Genomic DNA, 26,215 nt, shown 5'->3' with positions numbered 1-26,215 from the left:
CGCCCCTGCGACTTTAGAATCGACACTCTGTGTGTCTCTCTGTGTGTGAGGGCTCCTTCTCCTTCTCTTGCTTCCCGTTCACTCCCCCAGCGCCCCTGCGACTTCCAGCGCCCTGCAACTTTAGGGCCAGTTCTCTCTCTGCGTATGTGTGTGTTTTGACCTCACTGCGCTTGTTGGGGGAGAGTGTTGGTCGCAATTTTTCTTGATTTGTCTCAGAGTGGTTACTATCATGGTTTCCTTGCCGGGGAGGAGGGAGAGACGCAGAGCCTGCTTGTTCTAAAGGAGCAAAGCCGGAGAGGAGCCTCTCCTGCATTATTAGCAGCATCCTTCTCCACACACCCCACGCGTGCTCTTTGTCCCTTGAGTTCTTTTCCTTCCCTCCCCACTTAAAACGTGGTTACAAAGCATGGATCCACATGGATCCTCAGGATTTTTGCATTGGGCTACCCCAAACTCACCGTCAGATCACATGTCTGTGGCCACAGCATGAACCACAAAAATCATACACCCACTGTTTCGTTTAGAATATTTTTTTCTTGTTTTCCTCCTCTAAAAACTACGTGCGTGTTATGGTCAGGTGCGTGTTATAGAGTGAAAAATACGGTAAATGCAACAACCATCGGTTAAGGAGAGATAGTAGTTCAGTGGTACTACATGCTTTGTGTGTGGCAGGTCCCAGGTTTGATCTCTGGTTGCTGAAAATATACTGGAAAAACTGGCAGCTCAGGGAGTAAGGCAATGAAAAGTTCAGTGATCTCTGATGTTCTGCTTAGATAGTCTTCACCTGTAGAAATAGCCTTTGCCAACACTGCCCCCTCCCCCACATTATCTAGTTAAAGGAGATGAGGTTTGCAGGACCAAGAGACATGTCTGCCTAGGACCTTGGGCAACTAATCCCAGCAAGCATTGGCAGTAGTGGCTTAGACAGACCAGTGGTATAAGGACTTTTATGAGCAACTGGTGGAGTAGACATATCCTTTATTCCAAGTAAAGCAAGTTAAGGGGAAGGTTGTATGCCTGTTTTATATATTAAATTCAATTCTTTAAATACCAGAACAAAAAATAGGTAAACAGATTTGCAAAACCACCACATATCTATGTAAGACCCAGTCTCCTCGCATCCCTCAGGAGATGGTGGACTCTCCTTACCTGAAGGTTTATAAGTAGAGGTTGGATGGCCATTTGTCATGGATGCTTAAGTTGATATTTTTGCATTGCATGGGGTTGGACAATATGATTCTCAGGGTCCTTTCTACGGTTCTATGATTCTGTGTAGATTCAGTCACCCATGCACCCATACAATTAAGATTTCTACAAATGTGATCCACATGGCAGTGACTGGAGTGATTTTGCTAGTTGTTTCCACCTACAACTCAAGAGAAGGACAGTGGAAGAGGGTTGAGACGGCCACCAGTTTAGATGGCTTTTAAAGAGGATTAGACAAATGCATGGGAAATAAGGTTGTCAATGGTTATTATTTAGATTTTTAAAATTTGTTAAATTTCTATCCCAACCTTCCTCTCAAGGGAGCCCCTAATAGCTTTCTTCTACCTCCACTGTTGGAAACAGCACATCCTCCAGTTGGTGAGGATCACAAGTGGGGAGAGTGCTGTTGGACCCTAGTTTTGCTTGTAGGCTTCCCATTGGGTCATCTGGTCAGCTGGTCAGCTTTGAGAACAGGATGCTGGACTAGATGGGCCTTTGGCCTGATCCAGCAAGCTGTTCTTACACTCTTTTGTCCTATTGAAGATGGGGAAAAGGAAGATTGCTTACTATTTGCGTCATATATGATGTCGGCTGCAGGGCAGCAAATGTGGGTTTGTAGTCACCACTGATTAGTGGTTCCAGCAACCTCCTTTAAGTGTGCTGTGCTAGGCAAGGCCTTTGCAAGGGCCAGTGATCAGCCGATAGTTAGTACTTGCAAAGTACCCTTGCCTAACAGCATGTCTGAGAAGTCCATTGCTGCGCTTGCAAGCTGATGTTTTTCCTCTCTATTTGCAGGTGTGGTTTGAATGTAAATGGGCTTGAAAGGGGTACTTTGAAGCTGTGCTGTCAATGCTAACTGGCACTGATAGTATGCCTTCAAAGAAGCTAAGTCTCAATTGGCACTGAAAGTTAACCTCTCTGAAGTTGTCCCCTGTCATAATGACACCAAGTGATTGGCAGGTGGATGGCTCCACCCACCTGTCACAGTTGGCCTACGAGGGTTGGGGCAAGATAAGTATCTGGCCAGCTCCCCACATGGAAGCGGGGAGACTGAAAAGAAGAGGAGGATGCCACATCAGCCTCACAGATAAATCCACCCATGTTAGTGGCACGTTTTGTGCAGCAGGGTCTTTTCACAGTGGCCAGCCTGATGCCTGTGGGAAACCTGCAAGCAGGAGTCAAGCGGAAAAGGACTCTCTCCTCTTGCGGTTTCTAGCAACTGGTATTCAAAAACATTGCTGCCTTCAACTGAGGAGACAGAGCATAGCCAACATGGCTAGTAGCCATTGATCACCTTCTCCTCCATGAATTGGTCTAATTCTCTTTTAAAGCCATCAGAGTTGTCTATCCCACTGCCTCCTGTGGGAGCGAGTTCCATAGTTCATCTGTGCACTGCATGGAAAAAAATACTTTCTTTTATCTGTCTAAAATCTCCCAGCATTCAGCTTCATTGGACGTCTCTGAGTTCTGGTTTTATGTGTGTGAGACATAAACTTTTCACTATTCACTTTCTCCATGATCCTGGCCCGTCACCATCAGTTCAAACCCCACAAATGCATGCAAAATGAACATGCACCACATTACACTTGTTTTCAGTGAATTGCATTTGCCGTTTTACTGCCCATTCACTCGGTTTAGAGTGGTTACTAGCCATGAATACTGTGCTTCCCATTTGTGGCCTATTCACATTCTGAAAGGGGGGAAAAACTTTTTCCCTAGTGTCTGAAAACTTCCTTACGTGCTAATATAGAGCTAACTGTGTTTAGGCTGCTTTATAGATTGATTTTGTGTGTATATATATTTCTGACCCAGAGGTTCGTTCTTAGGTTTGGGCAGAGCAGATTTGGGTAAGATTAGTCCTTCAATGAGATACTGGGGAAAGGTGGCTTATAGCAAAGGAAATGAAAAAAAAGTTTGTCTGGTTACCTTCAGTGTAACGCTTATTATTTTGAAGCGTAACTTCCATTTTTTTTAGAGGATGTCATGTGACAGATTACAGGAACGCTCAGAAAGAATGCTCTTGTCACAAAGATTTAACTCTGTGCAAGGCATGTCCTGCAGTTTCTCTGCCATTAAATCACTGAAGCTGACATAACATGGAAGCAATGGAATGGCACTTCCTGAGATTAAGTAAAGTAATCATAACCTTTTTATATGAACTGCATCATATTGCTTTCATGCAAAATGACAAAAGGTAGAAGGCATCTTGAGGACTAGCGTTAATGGAAGATCAGAATCCCACAAGTATTGTTTCTTTCCTAATTTTCCTGCCATGGGTTGAAAATTTTGGGGGCGTACCAAAGCACACACATGGAGCTCTTTTCAAACTGGGTCATCTCATTCTCAGCAATGATGTTGAGCACTGCATGCTCAAAGGCACACAAGAGCTTTTCCCAGCATGAGAGAGAAAGAGAGAGAGAGAGACTGAAGCTCCATGTACATTCCACCCCCACCCCAAATATTTGAGCTCCATGGGTGTTTCACTGTGAGCATGGAACATCCCACATGTCTGGTCTGCCCCATTAATTTTAATGGCAGGAGTGAATTGCAAATACAAAAGGAAATTGGAACATTTTCTTCCATTGAAGTGAATGTGGAAGCCCTTGCAGACACAAAGAGCCCTAGGAGCGTTAGAGTTCCCATGGCCCTAGGAAATGGCTGTGCAAGGATTTACAGCAGGTGTGAGGAATCTTGTCCTCCAGATGTTGCTGGACTACCACTCCCATCAGCCCCAGCAAGCATAGCCAATGGCTAGGGATTGTGGGGGTTGGAGTTCAACAACATCTGGAGGGTCAGAGGTTCCACACACAAAATTTATAAGTTTAGCAGTCCCTGTCTTGTCTCTTAATTATCTCTCCATGCCACAGAGCCCTGGATTATTAAATATTATGTTTATGTGCCCCAATAAGTGAGGATGTGTAACTTTATATCTTAAGCAAGATGCTGAGGAGGGAAATAGGAGAAAAAAGTTTTTTTCATATACAGCATTCTAGTTAAAATAAGGGGGATGGGTTTGTTTCGTTTTGCTAATGCCACTGGATACCCATCAAATTTGTTGCCTGCTTTGCTTGTGAATGAGAATCTCCTCATGACTTTTGCCTTTAGGGGGACGAAAATTGAATTTCAGCTCCCTATAAGCTTCCTTTCCTTTTTAATTTTGTTTCTCAGTTCTTTTATGCTGCATAGATCTTGCTTATGTGGCTCCATTTGATAAGATTTAAGGTATTTTAATTTACGTCTGTATATTTTGAGCAGGCCTTACATTAAAAATAATTGCCCGCATTTTACTTCTAGCACAGTTTTAAGTGCGTCTTCCAATGAAACAATCCCGGCCTCCAACTGAAGAGATGTGACAAATGTAAATTTATATTTCCATAGTAAAAAAAAGATATAGCAAACACTGTAATTTACATATCTTTCCTGAAATATTGCATAGTGGCTTTGTCAGTGCTGGTAAGTCCATTTCAAGGATGTCGCCCTTAGTCCATTAGTTTGGATAATGAGCCCTATAAAGTACATTTATAACTGGTGGCACTTGGCAAGGAGATGGATTCTAATTTTCATCCTTTTATCTAGACACATTGAAGAAGGTCAATGGAGGGTTCTGTATGATTCATTGTCCTAACACATATCAGATGACAAAGACCTGATAATGTCATTGCATAAGTGTTTTCCTTATTTGAACGTGGCACTAGAAAGAATTCTTCTGCTGATCATCCCTTTTGAAGTAGAAACCAGTATTAAAAGATGTGTGCATACACTCTCCCTTCCTGCTTTTTGGATAAAACCTTACTGTATGTCCGACTTGTTAAGCATCACTGAATGAAGGAGAAAATGGAAAAAAGTGGGGAAATAAAGAACTAGTGACTTGCTTTTTTGCTTATTTTGAATGCTGCAACATGACATTTAATCAACCTCCACTCTTCCCACTGGAATATTCAGAGAGAGGGGAGAAATTGTTTCATAAACAATAGAATAGCTTATAATTAAATATGAACTGTGCCAGCTTGACCAGACTGTTTGTTAGCAGCATTTAAATGAGCAACTCTAAAGTGATCTTTTTAAAAAGTTAAAATTAAATCAGGGTAACGTTGCAAGCTGAATAGATGATCCTATATGTCTGCCCAATTCGGTTTAAGTTATTTCTTGGTTTTCTGTATTTATATGCCATCCTTCAACACCACAGTCCCCCGGGGCGCTTTTCCAATGAGATAGTATTTTTCTGCAGTTTTACAATGAACAAATAAAGCTGCCCAATTTAAAATGGCAGGTTGCGCTAAAACTCAGAACTTTAAAAAACTTTTAAAGACCTCAGTGAACAATGAGGTCTCCACATGGCATCTGAAGGATCACAGGACAGTGCCAGGTGAGCGACTCTGGGGATGGGATTCAAGACCAAGAAGGTCTCGTGTTCCCCTACCTCATATTTATTTATTTAGATTATTTCAATTATTTATTTAGAAAGATTTTATAAAACACTTGATCACAAAGCTCTCATAGCTGCAGTGGTGAGTAGTACCCATCTGGATTTGTAGAGCAGGAGGCCAACAGTAGGTGGAGCCAGAGCCAACGACAGGCACAGCCAACTCATTCTTGTTTTGTCCCCATCCTCCTTGCTGCTGAGTTCTACAGCACAGATGGAGGAGAAGGAGGAAGCTGCCAGTCAATGTTTTCTCCTGGACAGGTTGTAATTAAGATGGCAAACAGGTGAAGGCTGCTTGAGGGCAGCCTGAGGCTGGTGGGGCAGTGTCCCATTTACCCCCAATGGAGCTGCCTGCATTGCTAAACAGTGTACATGGTAGAGGTGTTCAAAGAAGAACCCAAAATGATGGGATATGTCATTGTGAAATAATGTATCAATAATAATAATAATCTTTATTGTGATCCAACAACCCATAACATGGATTCTGAATAAAATACAGATTCATACAGACAACCCCTCAGGGAAGGGAGACCGAAGCGTTATTTGCTTAGACATGGGTATGTTGATCTTTGATTCGTATGACTACTGAAAGAAACTTTCCCACGGCCACGATGTATCCAATGTTCTAATACATTAATTATTTCACTTCAGTAGTTTATGTTTATAACATAGTGATTCGGCAAATTCAGGGAGAAATAGTTAAGCCCATTGAATGGGACTTGTATTTGTTTTATTTATTATTTTATAATAAAGAAAACATAAGCTATTGCCTGCCTTCCTTTTGTAAAATCAAATCAAAGTAGCTAACAAAATAATAATAATAATAATAATAATAATAATAATAATAATAATACACAAAGCAGTAAAAACAGCCCAATTACTAAAATCAATTTCTTGCAATAAAACCATTTTGCTTTAAAATCAGAAAAGTCAACTTTAACCTATGCTGAAAGTCCAACATGGAAAGGTTGAAAGAGTTAAGTATGTATAGCCTGGAGAAGAGATAATTAAGAGGTGATATGAGAGCCGTTTTCAAATATTTAAAGGGGTGCTGCACAGATGATTTCGACAAAACATTTGGACAAATTCCCAGATGGTGCAAACAGTTCAGCTGTGGAACAGATTGCCTTAGGTGATGGACTCTCCTTCATTAGAATTATTTAAACAGGAGCTGGATGGCCACCTATCTGGGATATTCTAGTAGCACGCCTCCTTCGTCACCAGCAGACTGGATTCGGTGTCCTGTGGAGTCCCTTCCAACTCTTGTATTTCTTAAAGGTTTTCAAAATAAAAAGTGCTTAGTAACTTGCCTGAAGCATACATTGAAGGCCTCCTCAAATTTCTTTTCATAAATATGCCTGTCAAAAAGAAATGATTTCCCCTCTATCTGTCCATCTTTCTCTTAACAGGTGCAAGGCAGTCATTGATCATTTTGGTCAAAGAATAAGTGCCAGCTATTTTGTTGTGGAAGATAGCTACTTTTCAGAGGAAACCTGTGCAAATGTGTCCTACAGGTACGTATCAAGACAGAAAAGAAGCCTAATAGGTATTTCATGCCCCTTTCTGCCAGCCTTAAAGATTACAATCACCCATTACAGGTCTTCAGTTGTCACATAGCCCTATGTGAACGACTATAAAATGAGTGCAAGCTGTGTATAGATGTCCTACATATGTCTTCATTTTCTGTTCCACTCCCTAACTCGCTACTCTTGTGCATACATGCACTGGAGACACCTTCCTTCTTAAGAAATTATGTGGATGTTATGCATTCATTCAGGCATCACATCAAACCACGATGTTAAATGAGACTAGCTCTCATGACCCACCCTCTTACTCCTCCAGCAGAAGGTTCCACTTAAACTGCTCTTTAGCATATTATCTGAACCCTAAACTGTGGTTAATCTTAGCTATGGTTAGCTGAAATAAGCCAGCTTCATAAACTGTGGTTTGAAGTTGTATCGTTTCCACAATCCATTTTAATATTAACTGCAGTTTGGGGTACAGATGACATAGCTAACTGTGGTTAATATAAAATGGAAGTGAAAGCCGCAGAATTCCTCCTTACAGTTGTTCTGTGGGTTATTAATGCAAGCCTAATTCAGTACATTATCAGAAAACAAAACAATGGTTTATCAAGATCTCCAAACCAAAGGACTATGTGCCAAAATTGGCTTGAAAGCAGGGCTTATAGCATCTCCCAAGGAAATAGATATGTGTAAACTGGTGAAGTGGTGGGTTGGGAAAGGCAGATACTTATATCCGTACCTGTCTTCTTTCCTTGGTGAGGCTATTAGCAGCTGCAGCTTTTACCTAAGTGTTTGATTTCAGACAGGGAAACTCAGAAAGGGAAAGGATTGCACCTCCCTGAGCATTTGTCTTTAAGCTTTGACAAAAAACGTGGGAAGATCTGATCTTATGTGTTACATGTAGCTTGGCCCTCCAACTAAGGGAAAAAACTCTTCTGTATTATATTGCAATTCGCCCTGGCATTTGTGTCCTTGTTCAGGTTCTGGACCAGTTACCCAGGAGAGTAGCTCAAATGCCTCTTGAAGGCACAAAGAATTGAACTTTCCTGCATTTTACACCTATTCCCTCACCCCCTCCCTGACTCTGCTTCATTTATGCCATTAACCTTTGCTGAGGCAATTAGTAGCCAGCTAATGGCTATTTAAGAATGTTAAAAAGCTGCCATAGTGCTCTTGAGGGTCAAGCCAATGGCCTGTTTGATCCAGTCTCCTCTCTCTCTCAATGGCTAATACTGGATGCTTCAGAAGGTATTTAACCAAAACAAGGTAATTAAAGGAGTGATACTTCCCCCCACTTTCCTTCTATGTCAGCTCACTGTCTCTATTTATAAGGAAAGTTTCAATCATTGCTTGAACTTTAGGTCAGCTTCAAACATTACTTTGAAGAGCTGAAACAGGAACCAAGAGTCTAGCTGCTGCTTCCCATGCTTTTGGGTAGCAAGCAAACATTGGAGTGATAAGGACCTAGGAAGAGCCTTACTCTCTCAGTAATAGCTGATCAGGTGCTTCTGGGAAGCCCACCAGTGGGTTGTGAGGGCAATAGCCCTCACCTGTTGTTGTCTCCCAGGAACTGGTATTCATAGGCATGCTGCCTCTGCATCTGGAGGCACCATGCCTTGTACTAGTTGCTGAGAGGCAGGAATGAGGGAGAACATCTGGCTGGCCACTATGGAGATGCTGGACTAGGTGGCTCTTTGGTCTGGTGCACCAGGACTCTTTTTGAACGCATTGTGATGTCCAAATAAAAAAAGAGCCCCTTGCTTTCTGAAAACTTAGTCTTTTTTTTTTTTTTTAAACCAATTAAATTTATTGAACCTTGTAGCCATTAAGTTCTTATGGATAAACTCCTGGAGGAAGTCATGCTGGCTGTTTACTATCTCCAGGCAAAATGCCTCTGAATACCGGTTACTGAGGGAAAAAAAACAGCAGTAGAGGCCTGTTTCACTTACCTCCTGCTTGTGGGCTTCTCCAAAGCATTTGGCTGGCTACTGTGGGAAACAGGATTTCTTACAAATGTGGTACATACACTTCATTCTTCATCCTCGTTGTAGATGGAGATATCCAATAATGTGATGGCCACTATTGATCCGTGCAGAAGTCTCCATTTCCAGTCTGTCATAAGGCTGTTTATTACTCCTCCTTTGCACACTCCTCCTTTACGTGCTCTTCAAGTTCAGCCAATTTCAAGTTCATCACATTACATGATTTCCCCCCCTGGGCAGTGGTTTCAGTCTCTTCAGTAAAGAAAACATATGGAACTAGATCAGAATTATGGCTTGAAGTCCAAGAATCTTAATTACAGAGGTATAGCTTCCCCTTGCCTATGCAGCCCATTATTTTATCAAATAAGGAAGCTTAGTCCGATGTGTCTTTTGAGAAACACCATGTTGATTGCCAAATAATCACAATTCCGTCCCGCCCCCCTTCAGTTATGTTGTGCTGCTTGTTCTTCACTAACATATTGGCAAGATGCTATCCATATACAGTGGTACCTCAGGTTACATACGCTTCAGGTTACATACGCTTCAGGTTACAGACTCTGCTAACCCGAAATAGTACCTCAGGTTAAGAACTTTGCTTCAGGATGAGAACAGAAATCATGCAGCGGCAGCAGGAGGCCCCATTTGCTAAAGTAGTGTTTCAGGTTAAGAACAGTTTCAGGTTAAGAACAGACCTCAAGAAGGAATTAAATTCTTAACCCGAGGTACCACTGTACACTTCATTGATGGCAGAGCTGAGCTGAAAGCAGCTGTGTAGTGAGCCCCAGGAACCATAATCATGATCCAGTGAATACTGCTGTTGACCAAGCAAATCTACAGCCTGATTTAGGAGTCTTTCTAGTCATTCCTGGTGAGAGAAAAATGAAGGCTAGCATGGTAGGCAGAGTCACAAGCCCAGGAACTATTCAGGAGGTCCGTAGCTCAGTGGTAGAGCATTTGCTTTGCATGCAGAAGGTCCCAGGTTCAATCTCCAGAATCTCCAGGTAGGCTTGGGAATGTCCCCTATGTGAAACCCTGAAGAACTGTTATCAATCAGTGTAAACCCCCTGGAGAACCATTGTCTGTTCAGATGTTGCTGAAATGCGACTCACATCAGCTGCAGCAAGTGTAGCCAATGACCAGGGGTGGTGAGAGTTGTTCAGCAACATTTGGAAGGTGAAATGTTCCTCGCACTTGGTATAGACAAGTACTGAGCTAGAACCAATGGCCTGACTCTATAAGGTAGCTTCCTGTGTTCTATGTATATCTCAATATAGAACAAAACATGCAACCCTGGTGACTCTCCATGTGGATCAACAGCACACAGACTCATGACTTCTATCTACAGCAGCTTCTAATAGTAGCAGACTACTCCAGCAGATTCTTGCGCCCTCCACACACTCTGTTTTGTTCAGTTGGTGGTGGCAGAAGTGCCCTTGGCCTTAGGTTCTCCTACTTTCGTCATTTGGCAGTGGTTCCACATTTATAAATTTTCTTATTCTTTTCGTATTTGTAGTGGCAAAGATCCAAATAGCTATTTTAGGTGAACATAAGGGATGAAGAACCTGCTGCTCTCTTGGTGTTGTTGGATGCCAAGACTCATTATCCTTGACTATTGGCCATTTTGGTAGGGGCGGATGGGAGATGGAATGCAGTGACACCTGGATGGCTACAGGTTCCCTTCCTCTGGCCTAGAGGAATTTTAAAAATACATCAGAACCCTACACCTTACTGCAAGCTGCTGTTGAATGTCCCCTTCATTTCAAAGGTAGTTTGCCATGTGGCGTGTTGTGGGAGAAACATAAGCCCAAAGCCTCTAGGTGTATTCCCACTACCTGCACAGTTCTTTGGCTCTCAGTCATTGGCTGTATTGGTTGATGTGTTTGCATATTTCTACACTCTAAAACAATTTGCTATTAGAGTGATTCTGTGATGGGTGAAGTAAACATTATGTTCCATACGGAGTACTGAGTATATTCATTATAACTTGATAAATATTAAGAGTCAGATCTGGCAGCCTTCATATATGCATGCACTTGAGTCATTGTTAATTTCTTAGCTAAGCTGGCCATATGCAAATGTGTCATTAGCAATGTGCAAGCTGGTGGAATGTTAGTTTCTCATGGTGGTAATAGTTATTTTTGGAGAGAGAGAAACCCTGAATCCATATGGCTGCTTTCTTCTTATGTTTTGGTGATAGACCATAATTGCTTTATTCACTTACAGGCAGATCTCCAGAGCGGTTCTCATTACTGATCGGTCGATTTTGAAGGCAAGCTCAGATCAGCAGGTTAGCACATCCATTAAGCATTGGTAACTTTCTGCCTTGTAAACAGCTGCTTGCTTGTGATTGTATTTTCAATCACAATTTCCATTCATTGTAAAGCCATTTAAGTGCCTTTGTCACCATTAGATGCATTCGCCTGGAAACAGGAGAGTTTTTAAGTTTGAATGCTCAAAACTTGGAAATGGACAAACAAGATCATTGATGCTTGATTAATGAAGTTAATTCTTAAGTATAAGCAAAGGTTATGTGTTGGATCCAGGTTAAGTTAATCACACTTTAGTCCCATTGAAATCAAAGAAACAAGTTGGACACAACTACTTAACCTGGATCTAACCTGCCTAACAGATAGATGGAGCTTATAAACATCAAGTTAGAGATCTGGTCCCACTTCTCTGCACATAATCTATATATCTCATTTATATTTGTACTTCTATTTTATTGCAATTATATTTCCAGCTTTCTTCCAACATTATAGTCTTCAAGCATGTACATTTGGATTCCCAAGCAGTCTCCCATCCAAACACATACCAGGCCCAGACAAACAACAGGTTGCTTGAAACCATGGCCTTCCTTCAAGGGGATTGGTAAACTTGGATGTGATCCCATTGTAGTTTTACAACAACCCTATTGGTAGATTAAACCAAGGCTATGATTGACCTAAATTTGCCAGTGAGCTTCATGGCTGAGTGAGGATTTGGACAAATGTCTTCCGGATTCAAGGTCAACGTTCTACACCCCACTGCGTCTCTGTATAACTTCCAAATCTAAAACTATAAACTGTAGGTTGTAACAGGAACAAGTATACAGATCAGCCTTACAGATCAGCTTTGCAAATCAGATAAAACCAGATATCCTTTAAAATAATCCTATTACATAAGTATGCATATAAAGTTGCCTGGTTTAAATTTGGAAAATCTCTGCAGCCAATGTAGATGAAGCTACTTGACTAGGAGGGCGCGATACAAATAAAATTAATTATTATTATTATTATTATTTATTTATTTATTTATTTATTTATTTATTTATTTCTAGTCTCACTTTGAATGGGACAATCAATTGTAGAGCAAGGGATATGTTCCACCTCTACAAATACATCCCACATGAACAAATACAGTGCCTCCAATCACATTTCCATAGTGGGCATTTCCTTAGTGGACATCGTTTATTGCTGAAATCTAAATGCTGCACTTTTCTTAAGCAAAGCATACCACTGAGAAGTGCACAGTGGTTGTGGCTTTCAATAAAATAGGCATAATTAGGCAGCAGGGGCAAACATCCCTCAGTCTCTTTTTGAATAGCGCTTTGGCAGACTTGGGTTTATAATATGCTAAATATGCTGGTGCAAAGGCATAAGGGCCTTGCATTGTAGCCTGCAAAGAGCTACTAGATGGATTCTTTTGGAAGACTTTTTAAAGAGATTCTGTTTTCTTTGCTTTCCAGATTTCCATTTTGACTGTCCCACCTATGGAGCCAGGTCAGCCTGCTGTCTGCCTCATTGAACTATGTTCTTCAACCATGACATGCATGAAAAATACATGTGAGTACATGTTCTGACTTTGTTCTTTGTTATTGTGGCAAGAAAGGAAGTGCCAACTCTCAGTAGGAATGGCAAATACCCTATAAATTTCAGGAACATAGCCAATACATGCTTGATAGCAGCATGCGTATTTGTCCTGACTTACAGTGGTGTGAAAGGGACTTGCAAGTAGTAGTAGTAGATACAGCAGTAGATACACTCCAGGAACCTGTCACCAACAACTGCTCTCTGGCATAGATTCCTCTGTGTGTGTTCTTAGGGATGAGCAAATCTGTCAATTTCAGGTTCTCTCTGTTTCTTTTTTTCTAATTTTAAATTCAGTTTTCCACATTTGTTTGCAAATTCTTTTTTTATATTAAAAAAAGTTCTGAAAATCTATATATACATTTGCAAGCTGTTTTTCCTAATATGGTGCATTTTTGTCTGCTGTTTTCACTTATATACCCTTTTTTGGATCCTTTTTCTAGTATATTTATTTTTTTGCCCATTACTTGGGGTGTTAGGGGAGAAGTAGTACCTCTGGTGGGGGGCACACCATGCTCCTTCTGGGGTGGTTTGTCCACCTTTGGTCCCCACCCTGCACTCAGCTCTCACTTGTGGTTCCTGCAAACTGTCAACATGTGACAGCGGCCACACATCAGGAACAGCTTTGACCTGCCAGCTAGACCAGGTGAGGGTAGCTGATGGGTCTCAAACCCTCGGTGAATTAGAGACTTCCCCTGCTTGCAAAGACATGCTCTGGTGGATTGAGCGGACAAGACCGATTGTGGGTCCAATGGTCAAGAAGACAGTTTCTGCACATGCTATGGAGGGCCAGATAGGGCTTGTCAACCTGGGAAGAAAGCCCATCTAGGAGAAGGAAAACTCTTATCCTAAACCTTTTTGGAGCTTTCTCTTTCGGGAGTAGAAAGGCTCAGGAGTAAACCCTACACAAATCTGGAGTGGATTCCCTAAGACGCCTGGATGGCGCCTTGTATGCCTCCTTCTGGCAACTCCTTCAGCCAAGCTACTGCCAAACATATTGCTCTGCTTTCCTTTGGTACATGTCATCTGGGCATCTCAGGACATCCACACACACTGCCCAGGCTACCACTCCAGGGAGGTCAGCTTGGTGCTGCTAATGCAGCAGTTTGAATTCACCTCTGGAGGCACACTCAGTTGTCTGTTGAGACAAACAGATGCCAACAAGAACAACTTAGAGAATTGCATTGCAAAATTTGGAGAAATTTGATAGAAGATTCAATATAATATTATCCCATATCCTCAGTATTTCTGCAATCTTCTGTTTGCATCAATCTCCCGAGCCCTTTATCTGCCAGGCCAAAACCCAATATGTAACCAATTCTGTTACCTATTTAAATGGTTGCAGCTACAAAATGTAGCAGCAGTAAATGAGATTAATATATATGTATTTGCATAAGAATAGCTTAAAGGAAATGGGACCTTGTTAATACAGCAATAAAGTTTTTTGATGATTTCTGTGTTTTAACAGTATATAATATATTGTATAGAAAAGTAATGACATTCCTGAAAAGGGCTTTGTGGCATTTCCTCTAAGAGATCTCCTTATTAGAAAGGTTTTTCAAATAAACTGCATTGAAATGTGGATGTTAAAGGTTGGAACAAATACTTGCCCAGGCAATTTAATTTCCTATCCATTTGCCTTTTGTTGACAACGGAACGTTTACTATTAAAGTTCTACTCTGAACATAATAAACTAAGGGGGTCTAAAACATAACTGTTTCCAGTTGCTTGGGGATTTTTTTTAAAAAAAATAGAACTTCTGTATTATCACTGGTATATTGACCTTGTGTGGGGTTCATTTTACAGGTAGAACTATCCTGCTTGCACAATGGGATGGGGGGTGGAAGTCGGAATAACTAGTGAGAGAGGAGAGACATTTCTCATACCCAGTTGCTTACAGTGTGGGGGGGGGGAGACAGGGCAAGTATCACTTAAGGACCTTTCCAGGTAGTGTGTCATCAGCTGCTGTCTCAAAATGCCACAAGCTCACACCAAACCTGCTCACTGTGTGTCCTAAAAAACTGAACATACATTTAGTTAAATAACTCAGTGCCAGCATAGGTGAGACACCCACTTCCTCTACTTTCCAAGATTAATAAATTGCAAACAATGAAAACTAAGGAAGTTCTGCACTAGTTTGAGAAGTAGCTGTTCTTATGATCTGCCTATAGACTTTGTGTGTTTTCCCCACAACCACCTTTTGTTATTAAAAATCACTTTAATAAGCTTTTATTAAAAAGTCTATAATTATGTATTTACACTTCAGGTCAATTGGACTGCTAATGCTCATTCATTAAAATGACAGGTGGTTAGCTAATTTTTATATATATATATAAAACTCTATTATAGCACACCACAGGAAGCCCATATCTGCAAGGCATTAGCACTTAGCTTTTCTTCTCTAGTCAATGAGTTTACAACTGTATTGCCAAATGGAGGGTAAACACCCATCACATTCCTCTGCCCTGCTTGCCCCATCTGGTTATGGCTGTTCTCAAACATTTTTAAAGTGTTCCTTTAGCTTCAATGGGTGCAGTTCCCCCTCCCCCCAAGTTAGCATATATGCTTTTTTCCATTTTGCAAACTGTTTGCTATTGTCATTGTGCTGTCATGAATATAGCTTTCAGCTTGGACATTGAGTTCCATGTTCAAATCTCTACCTGGCTATTATTTATTTATATATTTACCACGTAGTTTTCTAAGCAGCTTACAAGTATATAATTACACAAGCATATGAAAATACAAACATTTATAATTAAGAAATGCAATGAAACAATCTGTGAGTTGGCCAGATGTGTATGAAGGCATGGTCTTGATCTAATTGTGTCTGGATTTTGGACAAAGCATAAAGAATATTTCCCTTGTCCTTTTATTTTTTGGGGTGTTTGCTGTTAATGGTTATTAACATGGTTGATCTCTTCCACTCATTTATGCAAGATAAGCATGCAGATACACCTGACCTTGGGTCACATGGTGCAGAAGACAGGCATGTAATTGATGTTGCCCGCTGAGTGGAACCAAACTCCCTTCTTCGTGCCCTAAGTACTGAGAGCACTTTCCAACACTAGTCATATTCAGAGTTGACCCATTGAAATCAATGGGCCAGTGTGGTGTAGTGGTTAAGAGTAGTAGACTCGTAATCTGGTGAACCGGGTTCGATTCCCCGCTCTTCCACATGCCGCTGCTGGGTGACCTTGAGCTAGTCATACTTCTCTGAAGTCTCTCAGCCTCACTCACCTCATAGAGTATTTGTTGTGGGGGAGGAAGGGAAAGGAGATTGTTAGCCGCTTTGAGACTCCTTAAGGTAGTGATAAAGCGGGATATCAAATCCAAACTACTACTCTTCTTCTTCTTCTTCTTCTTCTTCTTCTTCTTCTTCTTCTTCTTCTGTCTATTGATTTCAGTGGGTATACCCAGAGTATGACTGATGTAGGATTTCCCTTAGGCCAGTTGTTCCCAACTGGTAGTCCATGGACCCCAGGATGTCCACGTAACCCATCCAGGGGGGCCTTGGCACCATTCACATAACAAAAAGTACAGTAGAAATATCAAAATGGGGGGCCCATGGCTTGGCTTTTGAAAATCAGGGGGTCCACAATACATAGCTAATTGGGAACCACTGCCTTAGGCTATACAGACAGGGTGCCCTCCCCAGCCCTAAATGAATTACTCAAAGACCAGCAGTGGCACACTGTATAACTAATTTTAGTTAAACCCAATTACATCAGAGACACACTGCCAAGGCGGGGGGGGGGGGAGGTGCGGGCATGCTGGTGGCTCATAGCAGTAACATCACATGTGATCAGATAATTATATAGTAAATTAAAGTGAACTTCAATTATCGTGGTTTTAATAGAAAAAAAGATTTTATGGCGAACATTCTACAAAATAGCAAACGCTTCAGTTTTCTCTGCATTTGCTTATTTATTTATTTTTAAAATTATATCACTCCTTTTTATTATTTAAGAATTCTGAAGGCATATGGGATGAATAGGTTAAACAATAATAAAAGTTAAGCATCAAAATGTAGATTCCAAAAAGTCAAATGATAAAACAAGCAAAGCAAATAATCAAGATAAAACTCAAATTTAGAGTGTGGACAGGTGTGGGGTTTTTTTAACCTAAAAAATGATTAGAATGCTCTGGTGGAGCATCCACAGAGGTGCAGCAACCAGCCACAGTGGCTGTAGTTCTACCTCCAATTGTCACAGTATGACTCTGAATGCCAGTTGCTGGAAGAAATTGCAGGTGGGGAGTGTGTATTATGCTCAGGTTCCGCTTGCAGTTTTCTTTTAGACACCTGGCTGGCACTTTGAGAACAGAGTGCTGGATCAGATAGGCCTTTGGCCTGATGCAGCAAGGTTCTTCTTCTGCTGTCTATAGAGCCTTCTTATTTGTGATGATCACTTCTGGAGACCCTGCTCTTGGAAACCTTGGAAGGGAATCTAGACGGTGCAATTGTCCATCACAAGATGGTAGAGGAACTGGATGCTATTGGGGCATGCAATGGCAGTGGCCAGACTCAGCATTCAAAACTTCTCTGTTGCTCATATTCAAAATGCAAGCTTCTTTCTTTGAAATTTTTAGGGAGAGGTTGTTGTTGGGTTGTTGTTGTTGGTTTTTTTTTAAATAAAAAAAAAGGCTTATTCAGTTCTTTTAGAAAGCGGGGAGGGACAAAGATTGATTTTTGCATATTAATAGCTGAAATAGTGTTTAAGGTATTTTACTCATGACTTGATTTCAGTTGGTGGTGCTTGCTTCTTCTTCTTTTTAATTGTTGTCACCTGGGTTGGAAATTATTTTAAATTGCAAAGCTATGTGCAATTTTAAATGCAGTTCAGGGTGGATTCACATGACCACGTTTTAGTGCAATGAGGAAGTTTACCATGCCATATCACTGCCATTGAATGTTGTTGTCCCAAGAAAGTTGCAGCTTGTTTGCCCCAGAAGAAGACTGACCTGATAAACGCTGTACTGTCCCCACGTGGTACAGCCCAATTCCAAAATGACCTACACTTTTAACAGTAATAGTCGAAATTGTGAATGTCAGGCTGTGGAGGATCCTAAAAGTGCCTTTTTATCCCATTCCAACAGATTTGGTGCATTTAACTTGTTCGTCCATTAAAACTGCTAAAGAAGATTTGGAGCCTGTTGTGGGCCAGTTGTTCAGTGAAAGTACAGAAACAGGTAAATGCTTTGTTTTGTTTTACTTTAAAACAAAAGTCACGCTTTACAATCTTCTCTCTCAGCCCAAGTTGATTGACAGCCATTCCGCTACTTAGGTATCAGAAGTCACGTCAAAAGCCTTGCTGATTATGTGTGTGCATCTTTTTATTTACTTTATGTTTTATCAGACAAAATGAGAAGCTAGTTCTATGTGCGTCTCTGGATGTGCCATGGTCCTCCTATGGTGACTGTCCAGGTTCAGTATTGTCTGGGAAGGCACTTGCTTTGAAGTGCCATGGGACTTAATCATGCAGAATAACAACAAATCACACTATAAATTTGTAGGGCTATTTATTTATTTATGCATGCAGGTATTACTTTTTCAACTCCCATTAGCAGACCAGAGAGACGGTTCATATAAACACTGCAAATCCGTTTTCTATTGCTCCCAATTCATCTCCCGTAATTTAACTTAAAGAGGAAAAAAACCTGAAACCAAACCAGCATTGTACAGATCTGAAAAAAACACACCTCGGAATACGAAAAAGTGGTTAGATTGCCACTTAGCATCATCTTGTCCTTTCCCTCCTGCCTCCTTCTTAACATTAATCTTAATGCTTAAAGTGATCTGGTTTTGAAGTGATGTATTGTTTAGAAGCTGCCTGAAATTCTTTTGGAGGAACTCTGTGATCAGGAGGGTCCTCAGGTGCACTGAGGCACTGAGAAGCTAGTTTTCACTGACACATAGGCCTTTTTATCATCAAGATGAGGTAGTGGTCATATTTTAATTAAAATGTCAGAACAAATACTGTTGGAGTTATTGAAAATGAATCACCAGATAAAGTGAGCACTGGGCCATGGCAGGTCAGAGAAGCAAAGTCACCTGAAGAAGAGGACTCTATTCATTTTCTTGCCTAAATGAGGAAGAAGTAACTTCTTTTTTTTAAAGAGTACTAGGAACTTTTAATAATATTTTTAAAAGAATGCACTGTGTCAGGCTTTATGCTGGTTGACTATCCCTTCCAGATAGATTGGAAAAAGTAAACTGCTCTCTCCTTGAGAACAGTCATTATACATCTGTTTAAACACACACACGCAAGACACACACACACACACACACACACACACACACAGAGAGAGAGAGAGAGAGAGAGAGAGATTAGTTGTCCTGTGCTTGACTTTTAAAAATACCTTCAAACCTCTGTTCTTATCCATTATGAAAGACTTCTTTCTTTCTAAGCAATGTGAGCATAGCATTTGTTTTAAATTTTATTTCAGGGGTGTGTGTGTTTCCCCCTCTTCCCTGCCTTAAAAGCCTCAGGGTTGGTTACAACTTCTTTCCCAGTCATGTACACATAATTAAAATGCAGAGCAGCAAGACTTAATATTCCCAAACAGAAAGCCAACAAGAAATCCTGGTTGACTGCTCATGGTCTCTGTGTATGGGAAATGAAACAAGAGCCCAAGTTCAGATGATACAGTTGTGCTTGTGTTGTCTGTGACATGGCAGAGCAGGGGAGATGTGCCACAGGAAATTTTGAGCAGGGTGTACCAGCACACTGCTTGTTCATGTTAAACTATAGTTTGTTATAACCTGTGGTTTAATATGATGTGCAATTAGGGCCATAGTGACTGACCGCAAGTTGCCTAGTGAGCTTCATGTCTAAGTGTGGATTTGAAGCCATATCTTCTCAGTCCAACATACTACCCTCATTGCTACAGAATTATATATACACACATCTGAACAGGGCCCCTGAAAAGCTATCTGTGTGTGGAAGATACCACCTAAGTAAGATCCTGTGTATGAGGTCAGCCACTGCTTCCTGAGGCAGTAGAGGCTGGTATCCTCCATTCTTTTGAAGGCGTGCTAGTCTGTGGCTTGCTGTATATAACAGCCTGTGTTGCCTTGGTTCCATTTTGAGCCCTAAAACCCATACTGGAGTGCTTAAGCAGTGGGCTCATCCTCCTTAGTTGATCTTAGTGCCCATGAACACTCTCTGCTCTGAGTGAAACCCCTTCTAGGAGATGCTCTAAATCTCCTTGAATATGGTTTTCTACCCGGTTTGAGGTTCAAAACTTTCTCAAGGAACTCTGTGATTCCCATGGGCCCCTGAATTAATCAGTCTGATGCTTTGTTCACTGTATGCAGCTGTAAGTAACCACATTAAGGTTCCTTTTCGCAAAGCCATCTTTAATAACCAGAAGCAGGGGGGCTCTCAGATGCTTTCAGATATCCATTTCAGAGAGACTTATTCCACAATCAGGGTACCAACAACAAAAGGGCCTCATCCATAATCTCCGAAGGTGGGAGAATCTAGAGCACAACCTCCAATAATTTGCCTTTCCAACATTTTGTTGTACTGTATAAGTCTTGCTGCATTTTAATTCTGGTGAGTAAAGTCTTCCCCCTGTTGTTCCAGAAAGTGAAGGCGCAGGAGAAGGGCAAAAGCCTCAGATTCTCTGGTCGGTATATTTCAACGTGAGAGACTCCTCTGGTGTAGACAGGACATCCTATGCCAATTTGCCTCCCAACATCTATGTTTGTTCTGGGCCAGACAACGCATTGGGGAATGACTGTGCTGTCAAACAGGTACGGGAGGTGTCTCACGTTTTTCAGCTTTTGACTGAGGAACATTCAGGGTGATGGTATACTGCAGGGTTGTAATACCTATTTTGTTTTGTGGGCCAGTCAAGAAATAGAGGCAAGTGGGGTTTCTGCAACAAAATGTGCATGTGTTGGCTTATGTAGACCACTTAGAGGTTATGGATGATTAAACCACATATAAATCCTGTTAATTAAAGTAAGTTAGATGTGACTCAGGGGGCTAAAAAAAGAACAAGCTAGCATCAAAGACAGGAGTCCTATTTACTTTTAGAACTGCAACCAATGTCTTTTGCAAGTACAGTGGAGCACAAGGCTTCTGCATGCAATTGAGTGCTGGACTTGGCCTGGGAGGAGGTCTGAGAGCAGTAAACTGCCTTTTGCTGCAACCTGAGAGAAGCAGAGGGATTGACTGAGACTCTAGACCTGTGGTTCCCAATGTGGGGCACACGCCCCATGAGGGGCAATTTGATTTTTAAGGGGAGGCAATTCGAGAATGAGTTATTAACATTGAATGGCCTTTTAGGCTTCCTCCATGTGAATAGGAGTTCACTTTTTGAATAATAAGAATTATATGTCGGGGGGGGGGAGGGAGGCATCGGGATTCTAGAGATGCTTAGGTGGGGCATGGCCAAAAAAAAAAAAAAGGTTGGAAACCACTTTTCTAGACCAATCTAGTGAAACGTACCGGAAGAATAAGAAATCAAGATAACAAACTTTTAATAAAAGAATGGAAATGGTTTATTGAATATTTACAGATACATTGCAAACAGATAAAAACATTAGCAGGATTATTGTAATAACCTGCAGTTTCATAAGAATATGTATTTAAAGTAGATAATTTAATGAGCAAATTAAATGAATTTGGATATGCAGAAGATATTAAAAAATAAATTTCAGGAACTGAAGAAAGAGGCAGAAGGAAGTCAAACTTTGAAATGTTAAATTGATTGTAAAACTAATGAAATGCATAAATTTGAAAAGCATAAAAACTTAAAAAACAAGAGACTCTAGATTTGTCTCAGCCCCTCCTTTGACCTACAGTGTATTGTATTGTATTATATTGTATTGTATTGTATTGTATTGTATTGTATTGTATTGTATTGTATTGCAGTGCTGCCTTAAGCTACTCTCTCCCTCTCCCACTTTCTGCTCATATAACAGTGAACTACACTGCAAGGTTGTTGCATGCTACTCTTACAGCCCAACCTGCTAAATGGGGATAGGAGAAATAAGGAACACTTTAGGATTGTTATAAACTATTCAGTATTGTTATGAACAAGTCTGACCTGCAGTATTCAATGTTAAATACACCATGGGGCTGTCTTAAGCCACTCTCTCTAGCTCTAGGCCCTTCCAGCCTGCCATATGGAAACATTAAACTGCATTTGCTTTGGAATTTCTATTAGCAGGGCTGTTAGTTAAATTCTTCACACAGTAAGAGCTAAGTTACAGAGAGTGAGGAGTCTTCTCTACTGGGTTTGGAGGGGGCTATGTGTCTCTTGGATATATCAATTGATTGTCTATGGGCAGCTCTCACTTCCATACCCAGGGACATTTAATTATAGTTTCTTAATGTGAACTGGGAAATGACCTACCCCGACAATGGGGTGGTTTCATCGGCCCTTTTTATATGCACAAATATTTTCTCACACCCTCTTCTGCTGGCTCATATGGGTTTGAGGAATTGGGGGTGGGAGGAGGGAAGAAATGGAGCAAAGGTAGACAGCAGAAGAGAAGGTTATATAGAATAGATAGCCTCCTCTCTCTTTGTCTGTGCTGTTTCCTTTCTTCCACCCTAGTTCCATTATGATGGAGACAGTTAGTGTGTTGTAGGAAGACAGGTGGGTAGAGGTGATTTCTCCAAGCCTTCAAATTGCACCCCCCCCCAAAAAAAAAATAATAAACGTTTCTTGGTCTTTTGGAAGCAGGGAGGAAGCTTGGGCATTTCCCCCCAAATTAATCTGAGAAGATTTTGCTAGAGTTCACCAACAGTATCTTTTTTATAAAAAAAGGAGGGAGGAAAAGATAATTTATTAATATTATCACAGAAGCCTTCTGCTTCCAATATAAGTCTTTGATCTTCATCTTTTATCCTCTTACCAGTCAAATTATTGCCTTGTAAAACAAAATTAAGGCTACTATTAGCCTTTGAATATACAGATCAGATGTGAGCATTCAGGCTGTGTCAGCTGTTCTGTTAAAAAGCCCATTGATAATGGCCATAGGGAGGGCAACTGCAGCTGCTCAAAATTTCTTGCATATATTCTCACTTGGCCTGAGTCATTTAAAAATTAATAGTTGCTATAGCCTTGTGAGCGTAAGAAGTTGTGCATGTTATCCTTGCATGCTCACTCGGACAGACACGGCTAAAAATGTTTCTATGTAGTCCTATCTGGATATCAGAATTTGAAAATATATGCTGCTCACTTAGCTCTCTTCCACTTGAAATCAGTGGGACTTAGAAGTGTTCAACCATGACAGTATTGTGGCCACAATTATATATATACATATATAGCTCTTAATCTTTAACTTGGTGGTAGGTGAAATGATGCCTTTGTTATCTTCCCCCTGGCACTTACGAAGCCTTTGAGTCCCACCTCTCTGCCCTTCTTGGTCTTGAGATGGTAAGGGTGGCAACCTTTTTCTACCTTGAAAAATACATACAGTGGAAGGAGGAAGTTGGAAGAGTGACACTCTTTCCCACTTCCTCTTTCAGCTCTGTGTGCTTTTCAAGGCTCAAATGAATTCTACAGCTTTTCCAAGGGATCTGAGTAAAGTCCAAGCGTGTGCATGCACACATTTTCTCCTTTTTCTGTTTCTTAGGGGGACATGAGTATGAATGAATAAAGGAAGTACTTGGGAATCTCTTAGGAGCAGTATTGTGAACAAGCACGTGGTGAGGCAGATGTGAAATATTGTTTTGTTGCTTGTGGACACACCACAATATGCATGTGGGTTGGTTTGTAATCTCAACCAGTAAAGAGGTTAACTAAATATTTGCTTCCTTCCAAATAGGCTGAGGCCATATTTCAAGAGATGTTTCCCAGTGAGGAATTCTGCCCACCACCCCCAAATCCAGAAGATATCATCTACGATGGAGACGGGACTCAGCCAGAAGATCCTGGGTTTGGTAATCCATCTGAGGCCAATCCAGAGACTTTGCCTGAGAAAAGCACTGAAGAGAGTGAAAGACCCTCTGAAGAGTGAATGGATGGCAAGGCCATGACTGAACTCATTTCACCATGGTGTCTGGGGAAGCTTGACCCAGTCCAAAGTGCAACCAACCAACCAGTTTGTCATACACAAAATGTAACCCCAGCAATCCTAGCGGGACTTTACAGAGTTGCTTAATAGCTTGATTTGAGTTGGCACAGGAGAGTCTTGTCCAAAGCTATGTCCTGAAACATAACTCCATTCTTGACTCATTTTTCCTGGAAATACAGTTTATCAGTTTGTAAATAAGGCATTCCGTCATTCCACAGAATTGCAGTTTTGCCAAAGTCAGCAGCAGCACAACATATGGAACTCAGTTTGCTCTACAGGAAGTGTGGGGGGAAATTCCATTAACTGAAAACAGCTCTTGGGGTAGACTAGTAGGTGCTAGACCAGGAGTAGCCACTGTGGTTCCCTTCAGTTGTTGCAAGACTATAGTTCCCACCATCCCTGACCATTAGCCATGTTGGTTGGGGCTGATGGAGCTGGAGCCTGAAGTCTAGAGGGAAACACACTTGCTACTCCTGCACTAGACTGAACATTCAGTTGTTAGTGATCTAGCAGAAGCTCACCAAAAGGAAAAGATCCAAGTGTTTTCTGTTTGTTTGTTTGTTTGTTTGTTTGTTTGTTTGTTTGTTTGACTGGCTGTGCAGAATATCACAGAAGTGGTTTTTAAGCTTTTCCGTCATATACTCAGTAGAAATGCAAAATAAATACATCTTTTAATAGATTTATTGGAAATGGTTGTTTGGTAGCACTTGGGTGCCAGCTCACTGGATCACTTTCAAGAACTGAGCTGTATTTCTCACCATCTATTTGTTTTTGTTTTTTTCCAAAGACAGCTCAGATTTACTTGGTTGCTGCTCAGAAGTACTGAGCCAAAAGTATTGGTTGAAAAGTACTTCTCTGAAGCAGGGCTTGTTTTTGCAAGTGCCCTCTGAGAGACCCCATAGCCACTAATATTCTTTCTTAGTTATGCTAGAGTGGGAATGGGAAATCAGTCACACACAATATTGTTGGGCTCCCAACCCTCATCAGCCCAAGCCAGCATGGCCAATCAACTGGGGTGATGACAGTGGTAGCCCCAACAGCATCTAGGAGGCCACATGTTCCTCATCCTTGAGATACAGTTGGAAACTGGCCTTTGTAAATATATAAGACAATCTGTCTGAGAATCCAATACAGGAGAAAAGGACAAGAGGTGATTCTGTGCTGTTGAATCTAAAAAGCCAACTAATAAGTCAGAATTAGTAACCATTTGCACAGCACTTACATTATGCAAAAATGTTTTACATTCTTGTTGGTTTTTCCAGTGGTGCTATCTTGCTATTCCCATTTTACAAGTGAGATCCTGAGGCCCAGGATGAAGCAACAGATATATTTACAGTTAATATTTGTAAGAAGGGACAGGCTGTGGTAGACAAACTCAGGTAGCAGAGCTTAAATTGGGTCGCGTAAAGCCCAGGTAGCATTTCAGCTACTGTGTAGCTCACTGCACTGACGTTTTAAAATTCAGCTCCTTAATAAAGGCCACAAATGCCCCTCATGATCAATATGCAGTTTGGGTGGGAGATAGCTAGGTCATTGGTCCGTGATACAGCCCTTCAGTGCTTGAGCCTATGTGATTGCTTTGTGCCACAAAAGTAAGTTTATTCCATAAACATAACAATTACGTTCAGCACAGTAAAGCAAGATGCAGCTATCAATGACACACAGCCTTTCTGTACAAAAACGGTGGCTCAAATTCATTTCATTCGCTAGGTAGTTCTTGTGGCGTTTGCAATTAAGCTGTTATTTATGCTGGGTAAGAGAGAGAGTCTGCCTATTTTTCCTTCGCCATTGCTGTTCCTATGCATAAATCAGAAAGCATGAATGTAGCCCAATTATATTTGAACGTTTACAAATCAATACGGGAGCCAAAATGAGGGCTTGCTCCCAAGAGCTTTCAAGAACGAAGTTCCTACAGAAAATTTCTTTTCTTTTTTTAATTTGGAAATGAACTTTAGTATAAGAAATTAAAGGTTTGCTTGCAAGCGTGTTTCCATGTTTCATTATGGTTGTGAATATTAATGCAAAATGGTGTGTCACTTTATTTTGTTATTGTTTTGTGTAGATGTTCTGTTTCATTGAACTCCTTGCCATCTACAAAAACAGCAGCTATCTTCTTGCTTTTTTTTGGTGGGAGGGCAGATAATTTTGTTGAATTTTTCAGGGGGCAGAAGGTTGGTGCTTAACTAAATATGGCCATG

The 26,215-nt window shown here is 41.0% G+C and overlaps 1 protein-coding gene across 1 annotated transcript in view; it reads left to right on the top strand.

Moving 5' to 3' along the window:
* The window catches only part of CHM (CHM Rab escort protein), a 79,583-nt gene extending 53,584 nt beyond the window's left edge, over window positions 1-25,999 (top strand). Inside the window, exons 10-15 of the mRNA XM_053373480.1 lie at window positions 7,039-7,143; window positions 11,361-11,424; window positions 12,862-12,958; window positions 18,077-18,169; window positions 20,569-20,738; window positions 23,769-25,999. Coding sequence (XP_053229455.1) covers window positions 7,039-7,143; window positions 11,361-11,424; window positions 12,862-12,958; window positions 18,077-18,169; window positions 20,569-20,738; window positions 23,769-23,960 — 721 coding nt within the window. The 3' untranslated portion in view covers window positions 23,961-25,999. The remainder of the gene's footprint in view (window positions 1-7,038; window positions 7,144-11,360; window positions 11,425-12,861; window positions 12,959-18,076; window positions 18,170-20,568; window positions 20,739-23,768) is intronic.
* The last annotated feature ends 216 nt before the right edge of the window (window positions 26,000-26,215 follow it).

This window comes from Podarcis raffonei, chromosome Z (assembly GCF_027172205.1).
Source record: "Podarcis raffonei isolate rPodRaf1 chromosome Z, rPodRaf1.pri, whole genome shotgun sequence".
NCBI lineage: Eukaryota > Metazoa > Chordata > Lepidosauria > Squamata > Lacertidae > Podarcis > Podarcis raffonei.
This window is presented reverse-complemented; position numbering and strand designations above follow the sequence as displayed.